The sequence below is a fragment of the Telopea speciosissima genome, chromosome 10 (genome assembly GCF_018873765.1).
Source record: "Telopea speciosissima isolate NSW1024214 ecotype Mountain lineage chromosome 10, Tspe_v1, whole genome shotgun sequence".
Classification (NCBI taxonomy): Eukaryota; Viridiplantae; Streptophyta; class Magnoliopsida; order Proteales; family Proteaceae; genus Telopea; species Telopea speciosissima.
In genome coordinates, this window is record NC_057925.1 from 9,798,147 (window position 1) to 9,814,183 (window position 16,037).

The 16,037-nt window shown below is 38.9% G+C and overlaps 1 protein-coding gene and 1 long non-coding RNA gene across 2 annotated transcripts; both read right to left on the bottom strand.

The window, feature by feature from the left end:
* Positions 1 to 2,320: 2,320 nt before the first annotated feature.
* Positions 2,321 to 15,743, bottom strand: LOC122643927 (transcription initiation factor IIB-like). The gene is made up of 7 exons (XM_043837504.1): positions 15,254 to 15,743; positions 10,091 to 10,115; positions 5,937 to 6,066; positions 5,715 to 5,845; positions 5,478 to 5,566; positions 2,667 to 2,743; positions 2,321 to 2,567 (listed from the first exon to the last, which is right to left on the bottom strand). The coding sequence occupies exons 1-7, from the start codon at positions 15,601 to 15,603 to the stop codon at positions 2,434 to 2,436; spliced, it is 936 nt and encodes a 311-aa protein (XP_043693439.1). The 5' UTR covers positions 15,604 to 15,743; the 3' UTR covers positions 2,321 to 2,433.
* Positions 8,860 to 9,150, bottom strand: LOC122643928. Its single transcript, XR_006330198.1, has 2 exons — positions 9,020 to 9,150; positions 8,860 to 8,980 (listed from the first exon to the last, which is right to left on the bottom strand). It is a non-coding gene; the product is annotated as an uncharacterized LOC122643928 (long non-coding RNA).
* Positions 15,744 to 16,037: the final 294 nt, after the last annotated feature.

Here is a 16,037-nt window from a genome sequence, read left to right on the forward strand (position 1 = left end):
GGAAGCAAGCCAGCAGAGAAGACGAATGTAAGAACTCGACGCAGGTAAGCAGCTTCCTTGATCTTCACTGAAGCTTGATAGCAGGGAAGGAGGAAGATGGAGGCACGATCGTCGAGCGGCGGCTTTTCGGATCTGGATAAGTGAAAAAATGAAAAGGGATTTAGATTTTAGGGTTTACTATTGGCTTTTTGTCTTTTCCTTTATAATATATAATATTATATATCTATAACTAATATAGGGTCGGGTCCGGGCCAGGCCGGGATAAGCCCGAGGTCTTATCCCGGACCCGACCCGACCCTACCAGGGTCAGCCAAAAACTCAACCCTAACCCACCCTTTGGGTTGGTAGATCAGGGTCGGGTAGGGTCCGGGCTCAGGGCGGGTTCGGGCCAGCCGGGTATTATTGACACCCCTACTAAACAATGTTACACATTTACATTGATGTACATATGTTTTTACTTTCTTAATTTAATTCTCTTTTTTATATTAAAAAAAAATATGTGCATGTTTGAATTCTCGCATAAACAATCTGTAAAAAGAGAAATGAAAATAAATTCAAGAGAAATTGGTGAATGACCTTAATATTCACCCGCATCACAACCAAAATGCATATTATGAGACTTTGAACCAAAATAAGTTTGGACAAAATAGCAACCAATAGCAAAAGACTTGGACCATATACTGTAATACGAAGCCTATGAAAATGGGCTCCCATATTGCAGAAGTATTTCTACCATATTTTGGTCATTGAAACTGTCATAATTATATTAAAGTTGTTTTTCTTAAATATAACATTAAATTTACAACAACAAAAAGTCAATTTTGAAAATCTTCTAACAAAGAGAGCCTTCTCTTATGAAATATTTATATGGAACCAGCTGATTATACAAGACATAATAATTTACTGTGGATCAGTCACCATGGCCCCTCATGACATTCGATATCATTCAAAGTTGAATTTTATTATTCTAGCCAATTCAAGAGTTACCATTTATGGTTTGGTAATAAACACATAATAGGCCTTAACTAAATTGTAGATTCAAATAATTTTAGGATGTAACTTTGAAATTGACCCATTAAAATCCAGCCAAACATACCTTGAAAATGTTGATTCTAATTATGGCCTGTAATCTAGAATTATACTGATGATATTGTCTAACTAGAGAAACAATCTTCCAAATGGGTGGCGGGGGGGCGCATTATCACACTAAATATTACTTTGGATCACAAACAAAATAAATAGAAGCAATCAAGTAGAAAAATTCATAGATATCAGCTAGAGCTACATGAAGTTTGGAACAAGTCAGATGGGATCAACCAACCTTTTTTTTTTTTTGGTGGTAATAATGGGTTCAACCAACTTGGTCATTTACTACATTGGTGTGGCAATTCTTGCAAAACTCAAACTTGAAAACTACATAAAAATATAAAACTACCAAATTTTGACATTTTTTGCTCTAACTAGACTTAAATATTTTCATTTCCATATACATGTCATTGGGTTGTTCTAGGGGTTCTACCTTTTCTTCTTTAAGCAACATCTATTCTTCATAAATATGGTTCTACCAATGGTGGATTAGAAGAAATAGAAGAATAGCTTTCAGATCTCAGTGAGCAAAGACACATAAGATTGGAGATTGCTCAAGATACCAAGCTTTTAGCTATCATAGAATGGGATTTTCTGTTCTGTTGCGCTCGTTTTTTCGAGACTTGCTTACCAGAGAATCCATATGAATATGAGGTTAGGGATGATGACATGGCACATCTAGTCCCACCATTCTGCTGGTACAACTGCACAAGACACTGGGAGCCAAAAAATACTCACCACTGAAGCTAATCTCATGGATCCATGGATGAGTGGTATCAGATAAAACGATGATAACCTTGTGGTGTCAAGTTAGACAAGTCTTCAAGGTAGAGTTTCTGCTATAGATTAAGCTGTTTTCTTGAATTTCTGTTTCTTTCTTGTAGGTAGGGCTCTAGAGTTCAAGCTTGTAAGGTCTTTGTTGTAGGATGCTCTGTATCTGGGACTTTTGTCCCTCTTCTTCTTACCCTCCAATCCAGAAAATCATTTATCAAACTATAGGCAGGAACATCAGCACATGAGATCCCCAAGATACTGTTAGGAAAAAGAAATGAAAATAAAAGAGATGATCATTGTAGACAGCACACTAACGTCTAGAGTTCAGCATTTATCTAGACATATTATTCCAACAAAACAAAAAGACCTTAGAAAGATATGTTGCAGTGGAACTCCTTGAGCAGCATTCAAGAATGTAGTCCACCACAACGAACTAAATAGAAAGAACTACCAAAAAATGTGAGGTAATTTTAACTCCCAAATTTAGCTACATGAATAGTCCAAACACATGATGACGTGTTGTATTACTATCAATATTATTATTAGTATTGCTGATATCATCCTCAGACTACTTTAAGGGCTGCAGAGGTTCCTAAGGTCCTCCTCCTTCGCATACCAGTTTGGTATCAACCTGGAAGCAAAGGGATAAAGATCTTTATAGGAATTCCTGATGGTGCCCTCCGCTACTCCAGTTGCAAGCGAAATATCTGCACAAAGTATTCCAATTACACGTATTTACTATGTACATATGTATTTCTATGTATGTACAGTGTACCATGTCAATAAAGAGGGTTTTATTTTTGAACCTCTAAGAAGCTTCTTATCATCTGAGAGTTGAGTAATCATGTAAATAACAGCTGCTGCCACTGAGATGGGGCTTCTCCTGCAATCAGGGGAAGAAGATCAGTCCAAGACTATTATAATTATTCTTGCAGTTGCAAAGCACAACAGGCATCAAAACAAGTGAAGCAGATACATTTGTCCAAGAAAGAAGAGGACAACCAGATCAAAGCACACTTGAATTGAATGAGCCCGGGGACACTTCCCACTTCAATGCAAAGTAAAAGAGACATTCAAACAAGAGAAAAAGGATTAATTATTCAGAAAAGAAGAGGACCAGATCAAAGTACAGTCCACAACTGAAGACTAGTCCACACTTCAGGACTACATAGCTAATTCCCTGTTCTCTTTACCATCTTTAGCTGCCATTTATTATTGAGGGAAAAGCCCCAGGGGTGGGGGTTCAAAGACTAGTCAATTGCTTCTGGCTGCTATCATCCAATGCCATGTGAAGAGAACCCTTCTCACAAATTTATAGCAATTGGTTGAATACAATAACAAAGATCAGAATTAAGCAGCCAGATACAGCAAGACCAGCTGGTGGTGGCTGGTGCTAAACTATTAACAGGACACTGGGATGGCCACAAGTCAGACCGCAAACGCAAGTTCAGAGAGGGAATGGAATAGGGGATTGGTTTCCTTACGCAATTTTTTGTTTCTATTTTATAATGCACTTCAATAAAAAAAGGATTTTTGTTTTGACATTAGCTCTAACTCTATCCATGTTACTGATAGGAGGAAATATAGACGATGGCCAAAAGATCTATTCCACTAAGACGATATGTTGGTACTACCCCTCCTCCACCAAAAAAAAGAGGGAGAATTTCTTAGATCTACTAGATAGAAAAAAGATTTACAAAATTAGTAGGTGTTAATTATATTTTACAATCACAAGTTGTAATTTTCACAAGATTTACTCAATTCCCATATGAATAAAAAAGTTAAAAAAACAACCTAAAATACCCCAAACTTCATTCTCTCTCTTCTTCTTCTTCTTCCACGGACACCGCTGCAATCATTCCCCCCTCCCCCTCCCCCCCCTCCCCCTCCCCCTCCCTAAAAATCCCACATCACCACCACTGCCACCCTCTCTGTCCCTCCTCCTTCCGCTCTCTCCCACTATCCACTCCCTCACCTGCAAACCTGCCCCACTCCATTCTCTCTCTCTACAGATCTCATTGTTTGTGTTTGGGTTAATGGTTCCCATATTCGAGGTTTGTTCGTTATCTAGCTGATCCTTAGGGGCGATGTTTTTCGGTGAGTTTAAGCCTTCCCCCACCTGCCTTTTGAATTCTCCCCTTCACCCTCCTCTAATTTTCCGTTCAAGTCCCAGGAGAAGGCTGGGGGAGTTAATTGATGTTTCTCCCATCATATAAAAAACTCTTATTTTCCATTGTTATAAACCATTTTCATTCGCATCTTCTGGATGATTTATTAATGTAAAAACAAAAGAAAAGAAAAGGAAATATATTTCATGAATCATTTTACTAGTTTTTTATCAAAAAAAAAAATAAATTATTTTACTAGTTTCTCTTGCTATTTGTTCAGATAAACTTTCTCCTTTACGCTAACCTGAATTTCTTGGAGCAAAAAGAAGTGTAAATTTTAGTAGTGATTGCCCTAATCTTACACAGGCGGAGGGCCCTTCTTAATAAAATCACTTATGGCTGAGGATTTTACTGTGAACTCCTAAGTTTTTCAATAGGATTAGGTAGTATTTTTAACACTGGGAGAATGGAGAAGAGTAGTGAAAAGACTCCAACAGAATTCCATGTTAAACAACCATGCCAATCATTTTTGTCTTTTACTGCCATAAAAGTACAAGGTTTCAGTCCAGGTAACGCTAATAAACATCAGGGTGAGTTTGTAGGGGAGCGAGGGGGTTGGGGAGCAGGGGAGCATGGTGGGGCGGGTTTGCAGGGAAGAGAGGAGTAGGGGGAGAGAGAGAGAGGGGGGTTGGTGGCGGTGATGCTGGAGGTGGTGGTGCAGGGCAGGTTTGCATGGAGGAGGGTGGGTCGGGGTTGGATGGCAGGGAGGAGGGAGTGGTTTTGGCTTCGTCCATGGAAGAAGGAGAAGAAAGAAGAAGATGAGAGTGAATGACGTTGGGGTATTTTAGGTTATTCCTTCAACTTTTTTCACTCATATGGAGATTTGGTAAATCTTTTGAACAATGTAATTACAGATTGTAAAATATAATTAATACCTACTAATTTTGTAAATCTTTTTGTTATCTAGTAGATCTAGGCAATTCTCCCAAAAAAAAATTCCTCAAAAAAGAACCACCCTTGCTTTTCGTATAATATAATGCACACATCAGAGGGCGTGCCCAGTGCATGAGGCTCCTGCCACTGCAGGGTCTGGAAAGGGTCATAATGTATGCAGCCTTTACCCCTAGCTTTCTAAGAGGCTGTTTCCAGACTTGAACCCGCAACCACTTGGTCACAATGGAGCAACCTTATTGTTGCGCTAAGTCCCGCCCTCTGTTATATAACACACACAGAGTCTCCCAGAAAATAGCTCTAATCATCAACCAACTCTATAATTTTTAGGTAAGTGATAAGATGATTAATTTCCACTAACCAACTTTGAAAATTTTATTTATAATATTTAGATATAAAAATTAATAAACCAACAACATACAATTTTCCAGGCTTCAAGAATGTCTAATGACAGAGAAGTAAAGTTGTGCAGATAGTTACGATTATAAATCAGGGAAAAAATAAAAAAGCTCCATATTAACAATACTCATTTCCAGAACAAGGGTAAACTAGAATTACCTGATGTCCAGCTCTTCGGACTTCTGAACAGCTTCTTGGGCAGCTTTAACTGCTTGATTAGTCATGCCCAAATGAGAGCAAAAACGCCTCTACAGATAGGTTGAAAGTGATGTCAATGGTGGTAGATGAATCATGAAAAATGCAACATTACAACAACTAGAAATCAATTCATGCATGCATATAATGCACCTGATAGAGAGAGAACACTAAGGTTCTATAAGTAGCTAACTAACTCACCAGAAAATCTCCCGCATGAATAGTTCCCATCTCCATTGATTGACCCATCTCTACCTCCAGTAGTTTCACAATGTATTCTTTTGCCCGGCCAATTTCCTTCTTTGTGGCACCATTGGCAACAGAGCAAATTTCTAGTTGAAATCGACAGGTTCAGGGAAGCTCATACACATTGAGAAAGATAAATCAGGAAGCATCCAGGTGTTAAGGTAGCTTAAGCTGTACCCTTTACAGTGCGAGGTTTGTCTTCTTGGCGACAAGCAATATACAGGCAAGCAGCCAAAATTGCATCCTGATTTCTTCCTCTAATAGACTTTTGATCTTCCACCTTCTTGTATATCTCATTGGCCCGGTCCTTCAAATCACAATCATACAACCATCAACAGAAGATACAAGAATACTCCGCATTCAAGTCTCAAAAACTATATCAAAACTATTAATAGAAACCATATGTTCAAATTTCAATTTTTTATGCTTAACTAGACTGAAATATTTCCATTTCCCTGCAGATACAAAATCTACACAGAATTGAATCAAATATGATCAAATGGCAAGAGAATGCATCTCTTCCTCAAGTTTTACTGGCCAAACAAAACATGTTCATAGTGAACAGGGCTGCAATCTCTCTGTTTTTTCTTTCTGCATTTGTTTATTCAAAATCTGCAACTTTAGTGATGTGCTTAATCTGCCAGCATCACCTACAACTCAAGACTTCAGAAGAAGATGCCTGATGAAGTCTGTTAACGGATCAGGTTGGTTATAGACTTCTTTTGACTTGTAAGCTTTTATTTAATGGACTAATAGCCACTTGACTGGAGTTGCAGTTCTCTTAATTGTATTTAAATTAGGACCCATATCTCTTGGGCCTAGGAGGAGTAGGATTACGCTGTTGTAGAAGGTTTAAGACTGATGTAGTAGCATTATCATGGCTGGACAGATTTAAATGAGTCCGAAAAACCCAGGCAAGAAGAACCAGGTTCAAGTCTGGATTTTGGTTCAGAAAGGATACGCTAGGGAATTTACCTTTAAAAAAAAAAAAAACAAATTATTATTGCTTTAGTTATCACAGAGCATGGACTTTGAGTTAGATTTAAACTTATAAACTCCATCTTTGTTTTAGAATCAGTGATAGCAACTATACAGGTAATTAAAGTTCCCACAGAATACAAATAGGAATGAATAAAATTTGATTTGAGTTGTTGTTGCCGTGAGATGGTGGAGCCAAGGGCTGGCCGTGTGGTTTCTCCACTCCTTCCTCATAATCGACTCTCTTCAGGCTCATCCCTTCAGGTTTGTTCTTTCCCTTCTCCCTACTTTATTCCTTTTCTATTCTTTATTCTCCTTCTTTCCTCTCATTGCTCCTTGCTTGTTCTATGTTTCTTCCTCTTCTCATTGACGTTACCTTGTCTAATCGTTACGTTTGGTTAATCAAGAAAGAACTCAATCCCTCTTGGTACTTCTTCCTTTAGCCTCAAACTCTGGGGCTAGAATCACTACCCTAGGGCGACCTGAACCCCAGTTTTTTGGCCTCTAGCATCGTCTCTACTGGGAACCACAGACCTGAGTTCTCTTCCACACGGTTCCATTTCCAAAATTTATAACCCAAATATCACTAGTTTCTGGGGTCATTGTGGTTTGGATTCAATATGGCTGGGAATTATGGTCCTGAGGTTTCATGGGATTTGGACCCAAGAGGAGAGAGCCTGATAGAATTTTCTGCCTCTAGTTTTACCACAGGACTGTTGGAGTTGAGAGGAAGAAGAATCCTTTTGGCATTTGCACATAAGGCCTGACTATATCAGAACTACATAAAAGTCCTCTTCCTTTCTGATTTTATTCTGTTTTATCCTCACTATTGTTTTAAAATTCCAAAAAATTCCTTAAATTCGCTTCTGTCTTACCACTATCCCTCCTGAAATTCGAGTTTAGTCCTTTCTCTATAATTTAATTACTTTTACATCTCAGATTCTGTTTACCCCTTCTAAAAGGATCTTAAACTAATCCAGAATTTACATAACTACCTTTACATTGAGTTGTTTATAATTCTGATGGGCCCGTAGCTACCCAAAATTAGGGGTTTGAAACCCCAGGTTCAATTAAACTCTTGACTGAATGCCACTTCCCAAATTAAAGTGAATAGCTAAGTCAAGCCTCTTAGCATTACTGAGGAATTCATTATCCATTTTCATAATTTCCAGTTTCTCTAGATTCAGATGATTAGTTTTTTTATCACAAAACCAAATTCACATCACCGTGTAAGATACTAAATACCAGGTCAAAAACCTTAATTCTGGACACTGGACAGATAGGTCATGAACAATATGGATGGAAAACATGGCCAATGAGCTACATTGACCAAATAGCAGAACTCATGATGGGCTAAGTCCAAACTGCAACCCTTTCCAAGTCTTCTGTAGTTTTATACAGTCAAGATAATTCATTTTGATGGCCATGAAAAAAGGTGATGCAGAAATCCAGCAAGACGAGAAGATGGGCCTGTTGTTTTAGGTCCAACTGAAACTATGGTTCAAGTTTGAATTAAGTAATGCTTAATTTGAGTGCCCATGGATTGTATGGGCCATGGGCTTAATATTTTTGGGTTAACTATTGTAATGGACCAATTCTATAAAAAGGGCGTATCCAGTGCACAAGGCTCCCACCACTGCAGGGTCTGGGGAGGGTCATACAGTATGCAGCCTTACCCCTGCTTTGGCAGAGGGTCATAATGGACCAATTCTATAAGCTCAAATATTATGAATTTAATTCCTATAAGTGGTTAAGTAGTTTCTATTTTTTATGTTAGCTACTTCGTGGTTAGTTAATAGCTTCTGGGAGTTACTATTTTTGGTTCTCTCCTATTATGTAGTAGTTAGTAGATTTCTTTTAGAAAAGTTCGAATTTCTGAGTAGCTTGTTAGTCAAGTCTCTTGTGCACATGGAGACTTTCTAAATATGTATTCATGCTTTAAAATTTATAAATATAAGTAGGGGGAAACATGCCCCACGATTTTGGCTATTGGAGAAAATTATGTTTCCTATGTGAGATGCATGCTACTGTGGTGAATCAGCAGCAACCCCAGGTGGTGAATTCTAGGTTAAGCCTTGGTGGTGAAGCCAGGTCATATCCCCTTTCTTTCCCCTCTTCCCTCTCTCTTCTCTCCATCTTGTTCTCAGTTTCAGCAAGCTACAAGGCGAGTGTGTGGATGTTTAACAACGTAAACAACATCCATCTTCTTGTGAGTTCGATTCCACCTTCCTTGGGTCCATTCTCTTTGTTTATTTCAGTTTTTTATTCTCTCTACATTCTACTAATCTTCTTCCTAAGTTTCTGTTCCTGCATATCAGTTCTGTCAACTTGTGTTCTCAATCTTCTCTTAAAGATTTCAGCCCATCCGACTGCCAATTGAGCCCAATTTTGGATATCATGTTCCTTCCTGATAGTACTACTCACTACATCTGTCCAGAATCACAGCCTCATCAGATCTGGAACTTGGGAGATCTACACGTTATAGTAACTTACTATTTTCTGTTTTCCTCAAGTTTCTATTTTTTGTCCACCGTCGTTATTCACATCTAACCGTTAGTATCCTATGATATTTTAGCCACAACTACAGCAGGTTTAGGCTAGCCTTGGACCAGTTTTTCAGTCTCATCGGTTTGCTGGTTCTTTAGTTATTGATCTTTTCTATTTCTGCTCTATTGTTAACTAAATCTGGGTCATCGCGATTCTGTCCTAACAGGTTACTAGGTTAGTGGGACACATCAGCAAGGTCACTTGGAAAGATTCATCATTCACAGAAAAATTAATTTCACCTTGGCGGTGCAATTTGGTCATGGGCAACCCCTTTGACACTGACGGTAATATGTGTGATGGTCATGCAGTAATCAATTACTTTATTTTCCCTTGATGGATAGTTTCATGGACATTGTACATATTACATAAGCAATTTGGGTTATTCTGCTGCAATTTTGTGGTCATGGGCAACCCCTTTGACACTGACGGTAACATGTGTGATGGCCATGTAGTAATCAATTACTTGATTTTCCCTTGATGAATAGTTTCATGGACATTGTACATATTACATAAGCAATTTGGGTTATTCTGCTGCAATTTTGTGGTCATGGGCAACCCCTTTGACACTGACGGTAACATGTGTGATGGCCATGCAGTAATCAATTACTGGATTTTCCCTTGATGGATAGTTTCATGGACATTGTATATATTACATAAGCAATTTGAATTATTATTCTGCACTCTCTCTAAAATATTCAAGAAACTTCAGAAGCATTGGCAATTAATCACTCCACATGAATACTAATCCCCTAAAATAATCTTATAGCCAAAATTATGAAGATAGTAATATTAAGTAAACAGTTTACCTTAATTGTCGCCACAAGGCCCAGCCTGTGAAAAAAAAAAAGCATATTAACACCAGTTATATTTGCTGTTAACTTCAATTGATGAAAATATGTCTTAACAATATCGGAATAATGTCATTGAAACATACTTGGACACAATCTTGAGAAAGCAAATTATATCAATATAACATTCATGATACGATTTCTACATCTAGCTATAGCATCATGTTCATTTTGTATAACATATTTTCTCAGCTTTTTGATCTTCTTGTTACACAAAAGAAGCATCTTGAGCATATTTGTCAAGGCATCGCCTAGGTGTGCAGGCGCCTTGGACGCCTTGTTGGTGTGCATTGATTTTGGACCCTCTCTAATGCCTTGGGTCACCTAGACGCCGTGACAAATATGATCTAGAGCACATAAATCGTAAGAACACTACTGATCCAACTGCCTTTACTACTTCATGTGGGAGAGGTAGAGGTGGATCAAAGAGGTCAAGATAATGGCACCAATCGGAATCCCAATTCTGGTTTATCCAATTTCTCTGGTAATCTCAACTCTTCTTATCAGCCCAATAATTGTGGCCATGGTTAAGGGGTGGAGACCAGAATTTTCAAAACAATCAACCTCGTGTTTATTGTCAAATTTGTGGAAAAACCTTACCATTCAGCTTTGAACTGTCATAATCGTTTTAACCAGGCTTTCCAGTATGTCGTCTTCTTTCAAAAGTCTTTCTCACTGATAATTCCTAGTATACAGATACTGGCGCAACAAATCATATGACCTTTGGTTCTTCCAGTATGACAAAATGATCAGATTATGCCAGTTCTAACCAAGTTATCTATGGAAATAGGGCCGGATTACCTATTCAAGGAGTTGGTAAGGTTCCATTCAATATTGGCTCTCACTCTGTTGTCCTCCATAATATTTTACTTGTACCTTTAATACAAAAGAATCTTCTCCCTGTGGCAAAGTTTTCAAAAGATTACAATTGTGTATTAGAGTTTGACGCTACTGTCTTGTTATTAAGGATTGGCAGACTGGGAGATTCCTGCTAAAAGAACCCAACAGGGGAGGAATGTACCCCATCTAAGCCGTACCAATGACTTCTGCAAATGCATTTTTGGCTGATCATCATGCTTCCATGTCTATTTGGCATAATAGGCTGGGACATCCCAACCATAAGCTGCCCTCTTTTCTTCAGAGAGAAAAACCATTATTATATTCAAGACATAGGATATTCAATAAACTTTGTTCAAGCTGCTTGTCTGGGAAAGCTCATAAGCTTCCTTTTACTTTATCTTCTTCTATTACTTGAGACTTTTGGAATTACTACATATGGACATTTGGGGAGCAGCTCCTGTTGTTATTAGAACTGGTCATCGTTATTTCTTCTGGTTGTGGATAGTTTTTCATGGTTTAATTGGATATTTCCTTTACTTCGAAAATCTGATTCACTTGAATGCTTGGAGACTTGATTACATTTGGTTGTGAATCAATTTCACACTACCATTAAATCTGTTCAAAATGATGGTGCACGTGATTCACCGATTGCCCATTTTCCAATTTATAAAAGAAGTGTGGTATATTACATTGCATTTCCTGTCTACACACTCCCAAGTAGAATGGCTTGGTCAAGAGAAAAATACTGCATGTGAATGGAACTGAACTTTCTTTATAATTTCATGCCTCGCTTCCATAACGTTTCTGGTGTGATACTTTTCGAACAATAGCTTATATTGTTAATCGACTTACAACCCTTGTTTAGGGCAAGTGATCTCCATTCGAGATCCATTTTCAGCAAAAGGCAACCTATGGCCATTTTAGCGTCTTAGGATCTACATGTCATCCTCTATTACACCCTCATAATCATGATAAACTAGATCCACAAACTAAAACATATGTTTGTATTGGCTATGATGTAATTCTAAAGGACATCATTGCTTGGATCCTCATACAAGACTTTTTTATTTATCCTGCCATGTGATCTTTGATAAAAATAATTTTTATTATGTTGGTCACTCATCCTCTATTTTACCTGAGCATTTTCAAGTATGGTTGGCACCTTTAGATCGTGATGAGGTTGTCTTGGTTTCTCCTAAATCAGCTTCTTACACCACCATTCTCTCACCATCCCCTAATTCAAATTTGTTCTCCGCATCCCATTCCTCCTCCCCTCATCATCTCCATCACTCCCAACATCACCACCAGCACAATCTTCATCCTCAACTCAACTCACTTTTTCTCTTACAGAACATATCCCACCACCTATTGAACCTTCTGCCTCATTGCAACCTTATAGGATGACCACTTGTTCCAAACTGGTAAAACAAAACTGATGCAGGGGCACCCGCCAGCCCAAAGCCAAGCCTTGCATGCTCTTTGGGAAGTGGGTCCACATGGCAACAGCTTCAACAAATTCTGTTATGTCCTTAGAAAGTAGTTATGAAACCCTTGTTAGTTTTCGAAGAGTATTTTCATATTTCTTAGGACTATTAATTAGTCTTTTCAGTCATCTAAATAGTAGTCAAAGAGTCTAGTGCTGACTTATAATTTTTCTTTGGTCTTTTCACTTTGACTTCTTGGGAACAGTTTTCTGTCTTGGGGGCATATTTTTATGTATAGGATTTGTTATCTATGTATGGGGAATTCCAAAAGGGTTTTGACATTCGAAGATTCTACTTTAATGCTAGAACCTCCCGGATAACATCAAATTGTAAGACTTATAACCTTTCTAATATGTTTTAATCTAATATTTTCTTAGTTCATAAAAAAAAAAGGGAGTCTACTTTAATGCTACTTGATGAACTCAAGGCTTTTAAAGCCTTCCCCCCCCCCCACCCTATATAATGCAAACCATGGGCTGCTCTCAAAGGCACCCAACAAATTTGTACAGCAAACTATCTGAATATTTTCTTGTGACTCAAGAGAGCTTAGGTGAGATTCCTATAGCAGGCCTAGGTGGGACTCCTATGGCTGGGCAACTAGTGAGACTCCAGCTTGCCAAAGTTATCTTACTATCTTCAACATTTAACATTCATCATCCATCACCATTTGCACTATTACCACCTTCATCATTCAAACACCACAACAGGATCAGAACCAAACCAAATCTAACCCAAGCTGTCCAGCATCTACGCCTATTCTCTTCTAGATTGCCAACCATACTTGAAAATGCTCGGGTTTGCACCAAAAACCCATCCAAGAACTTAATTTTAATATTACCAAGTGGTCTATTCCCTGTTCTCTTTTACACCACTCTGAACCCTTCTTTAAAGAAGTTGTTTCCGATCCAAGGTAGTATGCTACTATGCTGTAAGAAAGAAGAAATCTCTGCTATTCATCGCAATCAAACATGGTCACTTGTTCCTCCCTCTCCTCCATACCATGTTGTTGGTTGCGGCCGGGTGTATAAGATCAAGAGGCGCTCTGATGGCTCCATGAGCACTATAAAGCTTGTCTTGTAGCTCATGGTGATGCTCAGGAATAGGGTGGATTTAAACGAGACCTCTAGTCCTATTGTTGAACCTATTGCCATACATCTTTTATTTCTCTTGCAATTGCCTTTCATTGGTCGGTTCATCAACTTGATTTGAAAAATGCTTTCCCGCATGGTTTTCTCTCTGAGAATGTGTAAATGAGCCAACCACCAAATTTTCTTGATCCTACCCAACCCACACATATGTGCAAGCAGTATAAAGTTTTGCATGGTCTCAGCAAAGCTCCACGTGCCTGGTTCACTCATTTCAGCCATTTCTTGTTTGGCCTTGGATTTATTTGCAGTATATCTGATCCTTCAATGTTCACTTGGCAGTACTTTTGCCCTATTATTCTTATTTTACTATATTTGACTGACATTATATTGATAGGATCTAAAATCAATGTTCTTCAGTGGCTCACTTGTATTCTTGGCACTCAATTGGCATGAAACATCTTGGTCCTGCCATTTTTTGTTGGGCATGGAGGTGCATCAAACTTCTGACTCTATTGTCCTCAAATCTCAATCAGACAAAATATCTTATGGATTTGCTGAAATGGATCTATATTAAGTGCCAGGCCTATTTCTACTCCAGCGATTCCTGGTTCTTGCCTCTCCTTACATATTGGTGAACCTGTTACTACACCTACTCTTATGGCGATGTGAACCATGTGGTTGGTGCCCTCTAATATGTAAACATGACTCAGCCAGAGATATCATTTGTCGTTTCCAAGTCTGTCAGTAGATGCACGCCCCTACATCTGCTCATTCTGCAGCTACTAGAAAAGTACTCTACTTTGGGCATCCAGTTTTGTTCTTTAACAACATTACAGCTTTGAGCCTTTGAATCATCTGCTAGAGGTTGTAACAATCCAAACGATCCCACTACACCAGGATCCATTTTTCTTGGTAAAATATCACATGGGGCTCTAAGAAGCAACCTATAGTATTCAAGAGCGGCCGCCAAAGCTGAGTACCATTGCCCTCTCTTTCTCAGCAGCTGATTTGGCTTGGGTGCAATGTCTTTATGTGATTTTGGTCTCTTTATTCGCTTTCCACCTAATTTTTTTGGTCCAAGCTGACTGTGGCCTCTTCCCCCACTAAGCTTGTGTGGTAATAGAGATGCGGTATGTTTTGTAAAGAATTATATATAAGATACACTTCCATGTTTGTAATTCTGTTTCTATTGACACACTTTCTGTATTTGTAGCTTACCATGTTTATCCAAATTCTGTTGTAACCCTTTCTATATAATGAGAATAAACCCAACAGAAAGGTCACCGTAGTTTCAAAGTTATTATAAGGACATCCGATGATAATTACATGCTCTGCCATATACTAGATCATACTTATTCTCTATACATAGTCAGAAACGCTAAACTCTTTCGCAAAGCAAGGATCATTAGATGCAGTGAAACATCATTAATGCTGATAGGGTCATGAGTCTCACTGATTGAATTGGACCCGTCTGAACCAAATTATGAAGTTATCAAAAAGTAACAAGTTCGCAGAAAAAATTAAATACCCAAATTTCAGAAACTAATTGCACCACCACCAATGATTAGACGGATCTAATTCCTAGATTCTTCAAGTATAAATGTTCATTTATATTCCAGATTAATAAGCACAAAAGTTGAAAATACGAGGTTTCAACTCGAATTCTATTGAGTTAGGGCTAGAGAAAGCGAGATTGCAAATTAGCACACCTGTCGGACATGGTGGCGATGGTTTTGAAGGCGAGGATAAGCGATCGATCAGGATTCGAACCTCGATTCTGCCAACGACCGAGGGAAGAAGAGAGGAAGTCACCGGAAGCGCCGTTAGGCTTGGAGATGACGGTGGAAAGGCCACCATCGGTGAGGAGAGGGTTAGAAGGGCCACCGACACGAACAGGATCGTTGTCTCCGGACTCGTTGGCGAAGGTTCTCCACTCGGAAGTCTCATCGATGGAGTGGGCTTCAAGAACGAGGCCACATTCAGAACAAACGGTGTCGCCGGCAGAGTGGTCGAACACCACCTCTGTGTTTTTCTTACAATCGGAGCAGTACACGTCCATTATCGATAGATCGAAAGAGTTTCAGAAAGTTAGCTTCAGGGGTTCGATTCGGCGTTCGAAGATCTCTGTGAATGAATCTTTAGTCTGACTGGAGAGGAATATCGAAACTAGTTTGGTTCGAAATCGAAGGAAGTATCGAACAAAACAAAACGTCTCTCCCCTAACGAAATAAATGGTAGGGGCAAAGAGGGGGACACAATTGGTATTTCATACTTACTAGGGGGAGTGATTAGGAAACATGTAGATAGCAGATCCCGGTGACTCTGTGGTAGCCTAGGTTGCGACCTAGTGGTCGCGGGTTCGACTCGGAAAATAGTCTCTTCGTACAAATCAAAATTATTATTCCGATTCCACCAGAGACGGATTTAGAATCGAACTTGACCGATTTGAATCCGAATCAACTGATTCGTTGATCCGTGGAACAGTGGATCCGA

Coding starts and splice junctions, on each gene's coding strand:
- LOC122643927 (XM_043837504.1), bottom strand. CDS start 15,603: ATGGACGTGTACTGCTCCGATTGTAAGAAAAACACAGAGGTGGTGTTC. Junction 2,744..5,477: donor TCCGAAGAGCTGGACATCAG/GTAATTCTAGTT, acceptor CCCTGATTGCAG/GAGAAGCCCCATCTCAGTGG. Junction 2,568..2,666: donor TGATAAGAAGCTTCTTAGAG/GTTCAAAAATAA, acceptor TACTTTGTGCAG/ATATTTCGCTTGCAACTGGA.